Genomic DNA, 17033 nt, shown 5'->3' on the forward strand with positions numbered 1-17033 from the left:
GCAGCATGTTTGGGCATGTCCCTATCAACTGACAACTCACTCATCCCGATCAGCCAGTCTTGCTGAATCACCTGCAATAACTGTGGACCATTTTTTAAAGATATGGAACAGACCAATATTCTCACTCCTCTTTAGACACCAAAAACCTTACCAAAACCGTTCCGAATGGTCACACCCCAGTAATGAACACATTTTTCTTTCATTGAAAATAAAAAGTGCCGGAAAAACTTATTAAGCCTGGCAGCACCTGTTTTTATTTCAGATCTCCAGCATCTGCAGCACTTTGCTATTACATTTTTTTCCATATTGATTAACCCATTTGTACTTCCAGGGTTTCCTCTTTTGCTTTTTGGTTTTTTCTTTTTTGGATATGCACATTCTGCAGTGAACCTATTTTCCAGCTCAATAAATACTACTAGGGACGACAATGAGAAAGGGGACGGGAAATACAGGACTGAAGGTGTTGAATCTGAATGCACGCAGTATACGAAATAAGGTAAATGAGCATCACGGAGACATGGCTGCAAGGGGATCAGGGCTGGGAGCTAAATATCCAAGGATATACATCCTATCGAAAAGATAGGCAGGTTGGCAGAGGGTGTGGGGTTGCTTTGTTAGTAAGAAATGAAATTAAATCGATAGCAAGAAACGACGTAGGGTCAGATGATGTAGAATCTGTGTGGGTAGAGTTGAGGAACCGCAAAGGTAAAAAAACCATAATGGGAGTTATGTACAGGCCTCCATACAGTAGTCAGGATGCGGGGCACAAGGTACACCAGGAGATAAAAAAGGTGTGTAAGAAAGGCAAGGTTACAGTGATCATGGGGGATTTCAATATGCAGCTAGACTGGGAAAATCAGGTTGGTAGTGGATCCCAAGAAAAGGAATTTGTGGAATGTCTACGAGATGGCTTTTTGGAGCAGCTTGTGGTGGAGCCCACTAGGGAACAGGCAATTCTAGATTTAGTGATGTGTAATGAGGCAGATTTGATAAGGGAGCTTAAGGTGAAGGAACCCTTAGGAGGAAGTGACCATAATATGATAGAATTTACCCTGCAATTTGAGAGGAAAAAGCTGAAATCAGATGTAACGGTATTACAGCTGAATAAAGGCAACTACAGAGACATGAGGGAGGAGCTGGCCAGAATTGACTGGGAGATGAGCCTAGCAGGAAAGACAGTGGAACAGCAATGGCAGGAGTTTCTGGGAGTAATTTGGGAGACACAGCAAAAATTCATCCCTAGGAAGAAGCAGCATACTAAAGGGAGGACGAGGCAACCATGGCTGACAAGGGAAGTCAGGGACAGCATAAAAGCTAAAGAGAAAGCATACAATGCAGTGAAGAGCAGTGGGAAACCAGGGGATTGAGAAGCCTACAAAGACCAACAGAGGACAACTAAAAAAGAAATAAGGAGGGAGAAGATTAAATATGAGGGTAAACTAGCCAGTAATATAAAAGAAAATTGCAAGAGTTTTTTTAGATATATAAACGGTAAGAGAGAGACAAAAGTGGACATTGGGCTGCTGGAAAATGACGCTGGAGAAGTAGTAGTGGGGAACAAAGAAATGGCGGAGGAACTGAATAGGTACTCTGCATCAGTCTTCACGGTGGAAGACACGAGTAACATCCCCAAAGTTCAAGAGAGGCGGGGGCAGAGGTGAGTATGGTGGCCATTACCAAGGAGAAGGTGCTAGGAAAACTGAAAGGTCTGAAGGTGGATAAATCACCTGGACCAGATTGCACTGGATTACACCCCAGAGTTCTGAAGGAGATAGCTGAAGAGATAGTGGAGGCGTTAGTGGTGATCTTTCAGGAATCACTCGAGTCAGGGAGGGTCCCAGAGGACTGGAAAATCGCTAATGTAACCCCCCTGTTTAAGAAGGGAGTGAGGAAAAAGACAGGAAATTACAGGCCGATTAGCCTGACCTCGGTCGTTGTTAAGATTTTAAGAGTCCATTATTAAGGATGAGATTACAGAATACTTGGAAGTGCATGGTAAAATAGGGCAAAGTCAGCATGGTTTCTTCAAGGGGAGGTCATGCCTGACAAATATGTTAGAATTCTTTGAGGAGGTAATGAGTAGGTTAGACAAAGGAGAGCCAATGGAAGTTATCTACTTGGACTTCCAGAAGGCCTTTGACAAGGTGCCGCACAGGAGGCTGCTCAGTAAGATAAGAGCCCATGGTGTTTGAGGCAAGGTACTAGCATGGATAGAAGATTGGCTGTCTGGCAGGAAACAGAGAGTGGGGATAAGGGGGTCCTTCTCAGCATGGCGGCCGGTGACTAGTGGAGTTCCGCAGGGGTCAGTGTTGGGACCACAACTTTTCACTTTATACATTAATGATCTAGATGAAGGAACTGAGGGCATCCTGGCTAAGTTTGCAGATGATACAAAGATAGGTGGAGGGACAGGTAGTATTGAGGAGGTGGGGAGGCTGCAGAAGGATTTGGACAGGTTAGGAGAACGGGCAAAGAAGTGGCAGATGGAATATAACGTGGGGAAGTGTGAGGTCATGCACTTTGGTAGGAAGCATAGAGGCATAGACTATTTTCTAAATGGGGAGAGAATTCAGAAATCTGGAGTGCAAAGGGACTTGGGAGTCCTAGTCCAGGATTCTCTTAAGGTTAACTTGCAGGTTGAGTCGGTAGTTAGGAAGGCAAATGCAATGTTGGCATTTATTTCGAGAGGACTAGAATATAAAAGCAGGGATGTGCTGCTGAGGCTTTATAAGGCTCTGGTCAGACCACATTTAGAATATTGTGAGCAATTTTGGGCCCCGTATCTCAGGAAGGATGTGCTGGCCCTGGAGAGGGTCCAGAGGAGGTTCACGAGAATGATCCCAGGAATGAAAGACTTAACATATGGGGAACGTTTGAGGACTCTGGGTCTATACTCGATGGAGTTTAGAAGGATGAGGGGGGATCTGATTGAAACTTACAGAATACTGAAAGACCTGGATAGAGTGGACGTGGGGAAGATGTTTCCATTAGTAGGAGAGACTAGGACCCGAGGGCACAGCCTCAGAGTAAAGGGAAGACCTTTTAGAACAGAGATGAGGAGAAACTTCTTTAGCCAGAGAGTGGTGAATCTATGGAATTCATTGCCACAGAAGGCTGTGGAGGCCAGGTCATTGAGTGTATTTAAGACGGAGATAGATAGGTTCTTGATTGGTAAGGGGATCAAAGGTTACAGGGAGAAGGCGGGAGAATGGGGTTGAGAAACTCATCAGCCATGATTGAATGGCGGAGCAGACTTGATGGGCCGAATGGCCTAATTTCTGCTCCTATGTCTTATGGTCTTATACTGCGAGCTCATAATTCTGCAGGTAGAAAGGTGACTTGCATTTGTAAAGCACCTTTCCGAACTTCATGACGTTGTAAAGCGTTTTACAGCCAATTAAGTACCTTTGAAGTGCTGTGACTGTTATAATTTCAGAAATGTGGCAACAAATTTCCACATAGCAAGTCCCACAAACAGTAATGAAATAAATGGTCAGATCATCAGTTTTAGGTGTTGTTTGAGGATTAAATGTTGGCCAGGATACTGGGGGAACTCCCCTGCTCTTTTTCAAATTGGGCTGTGGGATTTCTTTTTTGCCCAGTTGAGGGGGCAGACAGGGCCTCTGTTTAGATCATGTGAAAGCCAGAACCTCAACAAAGTAGCACTCCCTCAGGACCACACAAAGTGCCAGCCTAGATAATGTGCTTAAATTTCAGGAATAAGGGATGGACACTCAATCTACAAACATACGAATTAGGAGGAGTAGCCATTCAGTCCCTCAAGCCTGGTCCACCATTCAATAAGGTCATGGCTGATCTAACTGCAGCCTCAACTCCACATTCTAGCCATCCCCGATAGCCTTAAGACTCCCCTTGTTAGTCAAGGATCTATCTCTACATTAAAAACAATTAAAATAAAAGCATTTTTCTTTTCCCACATATTTCCATTATTTTTAAATGTATTTCCATCCATTGTTTTATCTCTACCTTTTAGCCTATTTCGATTCCCCCCCACTCCACCCCCACTAGGGCTATCTGTCCCTTGCTCGTCCTGCTTTCCACCCTTAAATGTCCCCATTAGCACATTTCTTAGCTAATATCACCACCGTCAACACCTCTTTGTCCTTTTGTCTATGACATCTTTTGGCAATCTCCACCTATCACTGGCCCTCTATCCAGCTCTACCTGTCCCACCCCCCCTTAAACCAGCTTATATTTCACCTCTCTTCTATTTTTCCTTAGTTCTGATGAAGAGTCATTCGGACTTGAAACGTTAACTGTATTCTTCTCCGCAGATGCTGTCAGACCTGCTGAGTTTTAAAAACAATTAACTTGCCTCCACCGCTCTCCAGGGAAGAGAGCTACAAAGACTCGTGACCCTCAGAAAATAATTTATGGGAGACCCCTTATTTTCTAGGTCGTCTGGACCTGGAAAAATGTATTAATTTTGCTTCCAATTTCCACCCCTCCATCACTTTCACATGGTCCATCACTGACACTTCCCTTCCCTTCCCTTCGTTGACCTGTCTCAATTTCTGGTGACAGACTATTCCCCAAAATTCATTACAAGCCCACCAACTCCCACAGCTAACTCGACTACAGCTCCTCACACCCCGCTTCCTGTAAGGACTCCATCCCATTCAGTTCCTTCGCCTCCGTCGCATCTGTTCCGCTGATGCCACTTTCCAGAACAGTTCTTCTGACATGTCTTCCTTCTTCCTTAACCGAGGTTTTCCACCCATGGTGGTTGACAGGGCTCTCAACTGCGTCTGGCCCATCTCCTGCGCATCCATCCTCACACCTCCCTCTTCCTCCCAGAAACATGATAAGTGACCCTCTTGTCCTCACTTATCACCCCATCAGCCTCCGCATTCAAAGGATCATCCTCCGCCATTTCCGCCAACTCCAGCATGATGCCACCACCAAACACATCTTCCCTTCACCCCCCTGGTGGCATTCCGCAGGGATCGCTCCCTCAGGGACACCCTGGTCCACTCTTCCATTTACACCTCAACCCCCTCCCACGGCACCTTCCCATGCAACTGCAGAAGGTGCAACACCTGCCCCTTTACTTCCCCCCTCTTCACTGTCCAAGGGCCCAAACACTCCTTTCAAGTGAAGCAGTGCTTCGCTTGCACTTCCCTCAATTTAGTCTACTGCATTCGCTGCTCCCAATGCGGTTTCCTCTACATTGGAGAGACCAAACGCAGATGGCGTGACCACTTTGCGGAACACCTTCGGTCTGTCCGCATGACCTAGACCTTCCTGTCGCTTGCCATTTCAACACACCACCCTGCCCTTATGTCTGTCCTTGGCCTGCTGCAACGTTCCAGTGAAGCTCAACGCAAACTGGAGGAACAGCACCTCATCTTCTGATTAGGCAGTTTACAGTCTTCCAGACTTAACATTGAGTTCAACAATCTCTCCTCCATCCTCACCCCTTTCTGATCGCCTTTTTTCTAATTATTATTATATTTTTTTTTCTTATCATACCCAATTTCTATTATTATTTTAAAAATGTATTTCCATCCAGTGTTTTATCTCCACCTTCTAGCCTATTTCGATCCCCTCCCCCCACCCCACCCCCACTTGAGCAATCTGTCTCATCCTGCTTTCTACCCTTAATGTCACCATTAGCACATCCTTTAGCTAATATCACCACCATCAACACCCCTTTGACCTTTTGTTTATGACATTTTTGGCAATCTCTCCTTTGCCTCCATCTATCACTGGCCCCCTATCCAGCTTCACCTGTCCAACCCCCCTTAAAAAGCTTATATTTCACCACATTTCTATTTCTCTTTAGTTCTGATGAAGAGTCATACGGACTCGAAACGTTAACTCTGTCTTCCTCTCCACAGATGCTGTCAGACCTGCTGAGTTTTTCCAGCAATTTTTGTTTTTGTTTCAGATTTCTAGCATCCGCAGTATTTTGCTTTTCCCTTATTTTTAAACCGTGTCCACAGTTCCAGTCTCTCCCACAAGGGGAAACATCCTTCCAGCATCCACCCCGTCAAGTCCCCTCAAGATCTTGTGTATTTCAAAAAGACCACTTCTCAATCTTCTCAAGTCCAATGGATACAGGCCCAGCCTGTTCAACCTTTCTGCATAAGATAACCCTCCCAACCCAAGTATCAGTCGAGTGAGCCTTCTCTGAACTGCTAATGCTTTTAGATCCTTTCTTAAATGAGATCAAAAATGTACACAATACTGCAGATGTGGTCGCACCAAAATCCTGCACAACTGTAGCAAAATATCCCTATTGTTATATTCCATTCCCCTTGCAACAAAGAACAACATTCCATTTGTCTTCCTAATCACTTGCTGTACTTGCGTAGTAACTTTCTGTGATTCATGCATCAGACCACCACAAACCCCCTGTACCTCAGTTCTGCAATCTCTCTCCATTTAAATAATATGCTGCATTTCTATTCCTTCTGCCAAAGTGGACAATCTCTTGAACCAGAAAAGAGAATGCTACGAGAGAGGTAAAACCAGCATCTATGAAAGCAGCGAAACAAAAACTGAGCATCTTAACTAAAGCGCTAAGAACTAATTGAAACAGAAAGCCAAACTGGCATTTGCTTTAAAAGCACAGATTAAAGTTCTAGCTCCAAATGGCAATGAAGATTCCGCTTACATTTCAAAACTTAATTAGGAATCAGTGTTGGCTCACTGTTTGCACTCTTCCCTGAGTTAGAAGTTCATGGGTGTGTAAACTCCAGGCCAGAGATGAGCATACAATCTTGGCTGACCCTAGTGCAGTGCCGAGGGAAAAAGGTGCTCTCAAAAGGTGCTGTCTTCCAGATCAGACATTAAACAGAGGCTCTGTGAGCTGACTGCAGAAGATCCCATGGAATTACTTGAAGAGGAGCTGGCCAATATTTATCCTTTGATCAACATTACTAAAGCAGATTATCTGGTCATATTTGTGGGACCTTGCTGTGGTCAACAACCCTTCTGCTCTGCCTCCATGCACTAAAACAAAATGAAAAGAGGTACACTACAATAGTGACAATACATTAAAAAGTGATTCATTGGCTGCAAAATGCTTTTAGGTGGCCCGAGAGCCTGAAAGGTGCCAGATATTCAGTCTTTTTAAAAGAACATTAAAGATTTTGGAGTAACGGTTAATCAGAAGGAACTAGGTCTTTACATGAATAATATGCTTTTGGAACTTCAGGTCCTGTGGTAAGTTGCAACATACCAGGAACTCGAGGATACAAGAACAGACTGCAAACTGGCCATTCCACAGATTTTAAATGTTGAAAAGCAATTTGTCCTTGGAAAGAATTTCCCAAATTCAATCTGAAACTGTAAACCCTCATTTTAATACCATGCTTACCAGGTGATGGCAAGGTAAACACTGAGCCAAATGTAATCCAATTACAATGGAATTCAGTTTAAGCAATCATTACTTGTGACTGCCCTCAAGATCAAAACCCTACAAACTGTGCAGCTGAATTGGTTTCATCATGAATGAAATTCAGGTGTATTGATTAGATTAGTTTGACTGCACTACTATTCAATCTATTGTTTCAGCAAAAGAAAGAATTTCACAGCCCATTTTCTGCTCCTTTGAGACAAATCCTAAAGTTGCAAGTTATTCACTGACTCTCCCAATTCGTCTGTGGAGGGAGTTCGGAAAGACATCTGGTTATGCAGCAAGTGTGCACACTACAGAATATGCAACCACCAGCTGGTAGATTCAACAATGTATGCTGCTCACAACAACATATTTTTCTTTTCCCACCTATTTTTAATTTATTTCGATCTATTGTTTTATCTCCATCTTTTAGCCCATTTCGATCCCTTCCCCCCACCCCACTAGGGCTGTCACTTGCTTGTCCTGCTTTCTACCTTTAGTATCACCATTAGCACATTCCTTAGATAATATCACCACCATCAACACCCCTTTGTCCTTTTGTCTATGACATCTTTGGAAATCTCTTCTTTCCTCCACCTATCACTGGCCCTCTATCCAGCTCTACCTGTCCCACCCCCCTCAATCAGCTTATACTTCACCACATTTCTATATTTCCTTAGTTCTGATGAAGAGCCATACGGACGCGAAACCTTAACTGTATTCCTCGCCACAGATGCTGGAGTTTTTCCAGCTATTTTTGTTTTTGTTTCAGATTTCCAGCATCCGCAGTATTTTGCTTTTATATGTACGCTGCTCAGTCACTTTAACCTGGCTCTAAAAGCTTAAAAAAGTGCCAATTAAAAAATATTGAATAAAATACTATTGAATTATTGTACGTTCAACACATACTTTATTCACCAGTGCTTTGAACATTTTAACCAGAAGCCTAATGTGTCAGGAACGCAGAGTTGGGTGCGCAGTAACATTTCACAATGCTGTCCTTCATCAACTATTACAGGACTGGCCAATTGGTTATCAAAAGAATGTATGTCAAATCAATTATAATCAAAGTTCATTAGTGTAGTGATGTATGTGAATATTGCTCTGTATAGCCAGGATGCAAAAACACAATGATGAACCAGTACACTTTTGGAGCCCAGAAAATGTGCTAAAGGACTGCAAGACATACAAGGTCATATGTTGTTTGTATGTAGCGTTATGACAGGTGTAACTACTTCCTTAAAAAGCAGCCACAATTTATGAAACAGTTGGTGCAATTTTCATATGCTTAAACACCTGCAAATGTGTAAAGATTTGCATGATCTTCCTCAAAATACATTCAAAAGTCACTATTAAAAGTACAACAGAAATGTCTTAAATCATTAAGTCAATTTTACACATAACTGCCTTGGGCAGGGGTTGGGGGTGGAGATGGAGATTTCAGAAGACACCAAGGTCCACTTACTTCTCCTAACCTGGTATGCTATATTCATTGCTCCCGCTATAATGGAGGACCACTTGCTGAATCATGTGAGCCAAATGGATGAGGGCTGCATCCCCAAAGACACGCTCTATGGTGAGCTTGCTATCAGCGAAAGACCAACAGGTCACCCACATCTGTGACACAAGGATGTCTGCAATCGAAGCTTCAGGTTGACCAGGATCAGAGGCAATGCATGGGAAGCCCTCATTGCTGACCGGTGAGTGCCTGGAGACAAGCAGTCAGGAAGGGCATGGAAAAGCAGAGAACAAAAGAAATAACCAGACGGTGGAAAAGAGAGCCTGCTGTGCAGAGAATCATAGAATAGTTACAGCACAGGAGGCCTGTCGTGTTCAAGCAGACTTTAAGAGCAACTTAGCTGCACCCAACCCTTTGCCTTTTCCATGTAGCCCTACAAATTCTCTCCCTTCAGCTACTTAACTAATTCTCTTTTGAAAGCCACAACTGTATCTGCCTCCATCAAACGCTAATGCAGTATATTCCAAATCTTAACCACCTGCTGTGCAAAAACATTTTTCACTGTCAACATGCTTTTGCCAGTCACTTTAAATCAGCATCCTCTGGTTCTTAACCCTACCGCCAGTGGGAGGTTTTTCTGTATCTACTCTGTCTGGGCCCCTCATGCATATATTTCCCTTGCCACTTCAATACCTTATTTATTTTCATTATTTCCTATTCGGTTAACGATTCTTCACTGCTTCACCAAAATGATATTCATAGATCAAAAACAAAAATTGCTGGACAAACTCAGCAGGTCTGACAGCATCTGTGGAGAGAAAGACAGAGTTAACGTTTCGAAGAAGTTCTTCATCCTGAAGAAGAGTCTTACGGACTTGAAATGTTACTCTGTCTTTCTTTCCACAAATGCTGTCAGGCCTGAGTTTTTCTAGCAATTTTTGTTTTTGTTTCAGATTTCCAGAATCTGCAGTATTTTGCTTTTATGTTATTTATATATCATCTCTTTCCAGTTTCTTTAAAAAGAAAATCAGATTCCTGTTAAGGCATTTACTTTCCAGTTTCTAACATTGATAGGTTTACATTGAAAACAGTGGGCTGCCTTTTCTATAACAGAAGTTGACAGCCGTAGCTGCTCATTTCCAGTCACTTCTGATTTTATTTCAGATTTTTAACATCTGGAGTATTTTCTCCCATAAATTTTACACAAGTTTGTTGTTAACCAAGTAAAGGAATCCCTCCCAAGCCACTAATGTTTGAACAGGGCAAATTCTCAAATCAAGTAGGCTTTAATTACTAAAGCAGTATAGCATAAGTTATAATAATTTAGCAAATCATAAAAATCATGCTCAAAGTTCATTTTAGAGTAATTAGCAATTACTATGCCCATGCTCATCAATAATTCTCTCTTGAAGGTCCTGCTACACACTAGGAACTCATTCCAGTAACTCACCCAAGTATTATTAATCATGTACAAGGTACCTGACCTTGAGGCAAATTCACAACCACATCCTAACTTGGTCCTCAGAAAGGAGTGACATGAAATTTGCTGTAGGAAACACTGACCAGAAGTCAGTAATCAGCAGATTCCACCACCCTACACTTCCTAGGCCAGGAGCATTAAGACCATTCTTTCCATTCCCAGGTGAGACCTGCTAACTAAGCATAAAACAAGCTTGCGAATTGCATTTACCATTTTAATCTTTCCAGAGTGGGCATTTATGCTGCCTTAAAAACGTAATCTACTTTTTGGCACTCACCTCAGGCAAACTGCGCAGCTCATTGTATTTAAATTGCTTTTACAATGAGTGTCTTTTCAGATGCCAAGTCTCAACCCTCACACAAAAACAGAAAATGTTTGAAAAACTCAGAAGGTCTGACAGCATCTGTGGTGAGAGAAACAGAGTTGACGTTTCAAGTCTGTATGACCCTTCCTCAGAGCCATACAGACTCGTCATACACACCTGAAACGTCAACTGTTTCTCTCTCCACAGATGATGTCAGGCCTGCTGAATTTTCCAGGATTTTCTGTTTTTGTTTCAGATTTCCAGCACCTGCAGTATTTTACTTTTTTCCTCAATCCTAATAGTTGTGTTTACCTATTTCATTGAGTAGCCGGTACAACCATGACTTCTGCACTAGGATCAATTTAACTGGATGCGGAGCCTACAGGGTTAGAGGTACCTCCCTGCAATATGGAATCCAACCAAAAACAAAACTTTGCAAATTTAAAATGAGAACATTGCAGGGTTTACAATCCATAGAGCTGGCACTTCAGACTCTCGCTTCCTATTCCTAATAAGGCAGGATGAAATGGCTATTTTAACACTAACCACAACTCTCCACCGGAGTCATTGCAACACTGAAAGGAGCCATTCGGCCCACCAACTCCATACTAGTTTGCAGAACAGCCCAGTCCCCCTGCAAGCTTATTTCGCTCAAGCGCCCACCCCAACTTTCCTTTAGAAATCATTCACCGTCCCGGCCGCCACCACCACCACCCTGGTAAGGCAGCGAGTTATGAACGGGAATAAAACGCGACAAGAGGATATGGTGCAGGTTGAGCCAGTTGAAAATTTAAAAACAGAAAGTGCGCAAAGGCTGCGTCGGTTTGAAGGTTTACCCGAGCCGCTCGGCCCTTTCTGTTCCAAACCAGGGGGTTTCTACAGCGAGAAGCTTCCCTTTCTCCGGGGGGAGGGGGGGGAGAGAGAATTGAGGCCTGCGGGCTCCACTCACCCTCAGGGGGGGGTTGAGGCCTGCGGGCTCCACTCACCCTCAGGGGGGGGTTGAGGCCTGCGGGCCCCGCTCACCCTCAGGGGGGGGTTGAGGCCTGCGGGCTCCACTCACCCTCAGGGGGGGGTTGAGGCCTGCGGGCCCCGCTCACCCTCAGGGGGGGGTTGAGGCCTGCGGGCTCCACTCACCCTCAGGGGGGGGTTGAGGCCTGCGGGCTCCACTCACCCTCAGGGGGGGGGTTGAGGCCTGCGGGCTCCACTCACCCTCAGGGGGGGGTTGAGGCCTGCGGGCTCCACTCACCCTCAGGGGGGGGGTTGAGGCCTGCAGGCCCCGCTCACCCTCAGGGGGGGGGTTGAGGCCTGTGGACTCCTCACCCTCAGGGGGGGGTTGAGGCCTGCGGGCCCCGCTCACCCTCATGGGGGGGTTGAGGCCTGCGGGCTCCACTCACCCTCAGGGGGGGGTTGAGGCCTGCGGGCCCCGCTCACCCTCAGGGGGGGGTTGAGGCCTGCGGGCCCCGCTCACCCTCAGGGGGGGGTTGAGGCCTGCGGGCCCCGCTCACCCTCAGCCTGACTCGGCCGGGGACAGAGTTTAACTTCAGCCCTCCCACCCACTCACTCACTCACTCACCGCCGCCGCGCGCTTGTTGTGATCGGAATGGCGCCAATCCGCACTTACATTAACGCACGTCCATGGCGTCCGGCTTGATGGGGGCCGGGAGTGGGGGAGGGGGAGACGGGGATAATGGACACTCATCAACAGGAACCCCCCACCCCCTGCCTTCTCACGCCTTCCACATGGCCGCTCCACTCCGCCGCCGCCTCCGGAACCCTGATCCCTCCGCCAGGGACTACTTCCGGCCGCGCGCTTTGATTGACGGGGTGGGGGAGGGGCGGCAAGGCGGGCGGCCACCACGCCCCTTCCTCCCTCTCGTGATTGGCTCCCCGCGCGTGTCCATCAGCAGCGCCGCTAGCGCGAGACGATAGCTGCGCTCCAGCCAATCCCCTGGCGAGCCTGAGAACCAGCCCGCCCCCCCCCCCGCGCCACCTGCTTTGGAAGTTTGCCCACTTCTGAACTCACTACAAAACTTTCTGTAATAGTTGCATTTAAAAAATGAGCATATATTTGAGGGTTTTTTTTTAAAATTTCCTGCCTCTACTCCCTTTTGGTTGTTTCATACAGTGGAACATTTTTAATATATAAAAGATAAGTTGTACCTTTGAGTACGGGGGAAAAGTTTTTAAGTTTGTGCTTACGTGTACAGAAGTGCTCCCACTTTTTAAAAAAAATTTTTAAAACTCCAGTACTACGTGGCTAACCTCACTCTGGCACCACTACTTCCACGGAGCTTAACTATTTCCATAATGACAGAATAACATAACCAAATATGGTAGCAAAAATCTGTCACAATTTTCATAACTGCCAACGTTTTCAAAGTTTATTGTTGATCATGTAAGTTGAGGTAACAGGAATAACTGCCAAAAAAAACGGTAGTGCAGGAAACTTGGTATAAGCAGGATCCAAAAGCTCAGTCTTACCCCTGCTGAAACCCTGTTATTATTGCGAGTTAGAGCCATAGAGTTTATACAGCATAGAAACAGGCCCTTTGGCCCATCATGTCTGTGCCAGCCATCAAGCACCTATCTATTCTAATCCCATTTTCCAGCACTTGGCCCATAGCACTGTATGCTTTGGCGTTTCAAGCGCTTATCTAAATACTTAAACGTTGTGAGGGTTCCTTCTTCGACCACCTCCTCAGGCGGTGTGTTCCAGGTTCCAACCACCCTCTGGGTGAAATTTTTTTTTCCAATCCCCTCTGAACCTCCTGCCCCTTAAATGTATGCCCCCTGGTTATTGACACCTCTGCTAAGGGGCAAAGTTTCTTCCTATCTACCCCATCTATGCCCCTCAATTTTGTATACCTCTGTCAGGTTCTCCCCCAACCTTCTCTGCTCTAAGGAAAACAACACTAGCCTATCCAGTCTCTCTTCATAGCTGAAACACTCCAGCCCAGGCAACATCCTGCTGAATCTCCTTTGCAAGCTCTCCAGTGCAATCACATCTTTCCTATATTGTTGCGACCAGAACTGTACACAGTACTCCAGCTGTGGCCTAACAAGCATTTTATACAACTCCAACATATCCAGTTGATTTAATGCTCAAGCTGCAGTCATGGAGAGTACAGCAAAGTAGTCACAGGTAGCAGAGGGCATAAATGTAGAGTCCAGTAAAAGCAGGGAGATAAAACTAACATATGAGAGCCTTATCCCATCCGAGAAGCATCTCAAGAGTTTGAAATTGCTTCGAAATGCACTGGCTGATACAGGCAACTGCAAAAGCCATTGCGCGCACAGGCTGGCCACTAGGTAATATTTTGCCTGGTAAATAGAATTGTTTAGCTCCTAATGCCATTCAGAGCATCCTAAAGCAATTTAGTGCGAGATATTTTTGAAGCAACCATTATAGACGCAAACACTAAAGCTATTTTGCATGTTCCCACCAACAGTAATGAAATGAAAGACCAGTTAATTGATTTTTAGTGATGGTGGTTGAGGGATCAGTGTTGACCAGGATATATTCAATTAAAGCAAAATACTGCAGATGCTGGAAATCTGAAATAAAAACAGACAGTGCTGGAAAAACTCAGCCGGTCTGGCAGCATGTGTGCAGAGAGATGCAGAGTTAACGTTTTGAGCCCATATGACTCTCTGAAGAAGTTTTTCTAGCATTTTGTTTTTATCCCTGTTCTTTAAATTGTGCCACTAGATTTCTAATGTCCAGATAGTGCCTCAGTTAAATATCTCAAGACAGCAGCACAAACCATGCAGCATTCTAAATTACTGGCTACCTTGACTACAGCCCCTCACACCCCACTTCCTGTAAGGACTCCATCCCATTCTCTCAATTCCTTTGCCTCCGTCGCATCTGTTCTGATGATGCCACTTTCAAAAACAGTTCCTCTGACATGTCCTCCTTCTTCCTTAACCGAGGTTTTCCTCACACGATGGTCGACAGGGCCCTCAACCGTGTCCGGCCCATCTCCCACGCATCCACCCTCACACCTTCCTCTCCCTCTCAGAAACATGATAGGGTCCCCCTTGTCCTCACTTATCACCCCACCAGCCTCCGCATTCAAAGGATCATCCTCCGCCATTTCCGCCAACTCCAGCATGATGCCACCACCAAACACATCTTCCCTTCACCCCCCCCGGCGGCATTCCGCAGGGATCGTTCCCTCTGGGACACCCTGGTCCACTCCTCCACCACCCCCTACACCTCAACCCCCCCCACGGCACCTTCCCATGCAACTGCAGAAGGTGCAACACCTGCCCCTTTACTTCCCCTCTCCTCACCGTCCAAGGGCCCAAACACTCCTTTCAAGTGAAGCAGCATTTCACTTGCACTTCCCTCAATTTAGTCTACTGCATTCGCTGCTCCCAATGCGGTTTCCTCTACATTGGAGAGACCAAACTCAGACTGGGTGACCGATTTGCAGAACACCTTCGGTCTGTCTGCAAGCATGACCCAGACCTCCCTGTCGCTTGCCATTTCAACACTCCACCCTGCCCTCATGTCCATCCTTGGCCTGCTGCAATGTTCCAGTGAAGCTCAACGCAAACTGGAGGAACAGCACCTCATCTTCCGACTAGGCATTTTACAACCTTCCGGACTGAATATTGAGTTCAACAATTTTAGATCATGAACTCTCTCCTCCATCCCCACCCCCTTTCCGATCCCCCTTTTTTCCAATAATTTATATAGATTTTTCTTTTCCCACCTATTTCCATTATTTTTAAAATGTATTTCTATCCATTGTTTTATCTCTACCTTTTAGCCTATTTCAATCCCTTCCCCCCCACCCCACCCCCACTAGGGCTATCTGTACCTTGCTCGTCCTGCTTTCTACCCTTAATGTCACCTATTAGCACATTTCTTAGCTAATATCACCACTGTCAACACCTCTTTGTCCTTTTGTCTATGACATCTTTTGGCAATCTCCACCTATCACTGGCCCTCTATCCAGCTCTACTTGTCCCTCCGTAAACCAGCTTATATTTCACCTCTCTTCTATTTTTCCTTAGTTCTGTTGAAGAGTCATACAGACTCGAAACGTTAACTGTGTCCCTCTCCGCAGATGCTGTCAGACCTGCTGAGTTTTTCCAGGTATTTTTATTTTTGTTTTGGATTTCCAGCATCCGCAGTTTTTTTGCTTTTTTCTAAATTACTGTACTGTTTCTGATATCCCAAAGCATGGTGCCCAACTCCTGATCTGGGAATTGAATGCACAACGTTTTGACTCAGACATGTAAATGTTACAAATTGAGCCAAGCCGATGCAGCTTAGAGACAAACGATATGAACAAGTTGTAGACGACAATCTTAAAATAGCTGTTTCTCTCTTTGGGATCAGTTCTGAAATGTTACCTGTCTTTTCTTTTCCAAAATGAACTTGAGGTTTTTCAGAATGGAGAAGTCACAGAATTGCAGGATGGTTACACTGCAGGAGGCCATTCGGCCCATTATGTCTGCTCTCTGAGCATTTTAACTTTGTGCCAATCTCCTGCCTTTTCCCCGTAACCTTGCATATTGTTTCTATTTACATAATCATCCAATGCTCTCTTAAATGCCTCAGTCGAACCTGCCTCCACCACACTTCCAGGCATTGCATTCCAAACCCCAACTACTTGTTGTATGAAAGTTTTTTCTCACCTCGCATTTGCTTCTTTTGCAAAACAGTTTAAAACTGTGCCCTCTGGTTCTCGATCCGTTTATGAGTGGGAATAGTTCCTCCCTATTTACCCTGTCCAGACCCCTCATGATTTTGAAAACTTCTATCAAGTCCCTTCTTAGCCTTCTCCTCTCCAAGAAAAAGTCCCAACTTCTCCAATCTTTCCTCATAACTGAAGTGTCTCATCCCTGGAACCATTCTCGTAAACCTCTCGTGCACTCTCTCCAATGCATTCATATCCTTCCTATAGTGTGCTGCCCAGAACTGTACACAATACTCCAGCTGAGGTCTAACCAGTGTCTTATATAAATTTAACAAAACTTCCCTGCTCTTATAATCTATGCTCCTATTAATGAAGTCTAGAATACTGTATGCTTTAGAAACAGCTCTCTCTACCTGTCCTGCCACCTTTAATGACTTATGTACTTATATACCCAAGTCACTCTGATCATGCACACCCTATAGAATAGTATCCTTCATTTTATAGCCTCTCTCCATGTTCTTTGTACCAAAGTGCATTATCCCACACTTCTCTGCATTGAGCTTCATCTGCCACCTATTTGCCCACTCCACCAATGTGTCAATGTCCTTTTGAAGTTCTACACTGTCCTCCTCACAGTTTACAATTCTCCCAAGTTTTGTGTCGTCTGCAAACTTTGAAATTGACTCCTGCACACCAAGATCTAGATCATTTACATATATCAGGAAAAGCAAGGGTCCCAATACCGACCCCCGGGGAACTCCACTACAAAC

General features: G+C 45.1%; 1 protein-coding gene across 1 annotated transcript in view; it reads right to left on the reverse strand.

Annotated features, from left to right (window-relative positions):
* Window positions 1–12389, reverse strand: part of mdm4 (MDM4 regulator of p53) — a 41277-nt gene extending 28888 nt beyond the window's left edge. Inside the window, exon 1 of the mRNA XM_078546290.1 lies at window positions 12231–12389. Coding sequence (XP_078402416.1) covers window positions 12231–12308 — 78 coding nt within the window. The 5' untranslated portion in view covers window positions 12309–12389. The remainder of the gene's footprint in view (window positions 1–12230) is intronic.
* Between the last annotated feature and the right edge of the window lie 4644 nt (window positions 12390–17033).

This window comes from Cetorhinus maximus, chromosome 8 (assembly GCF_964194155.1).
Source record: "Cetorhinus maximus chromosome 8, sCetMax3.hap1.1, whole genome shotgun sequence".
NCBI classification, from domain to species: Eukaryota; Metazoa; Chordata; class Chondrichthyes; order Lamniformes; family Cetorhinidae; genus Cetorhinus; species Cetorhinus maximus.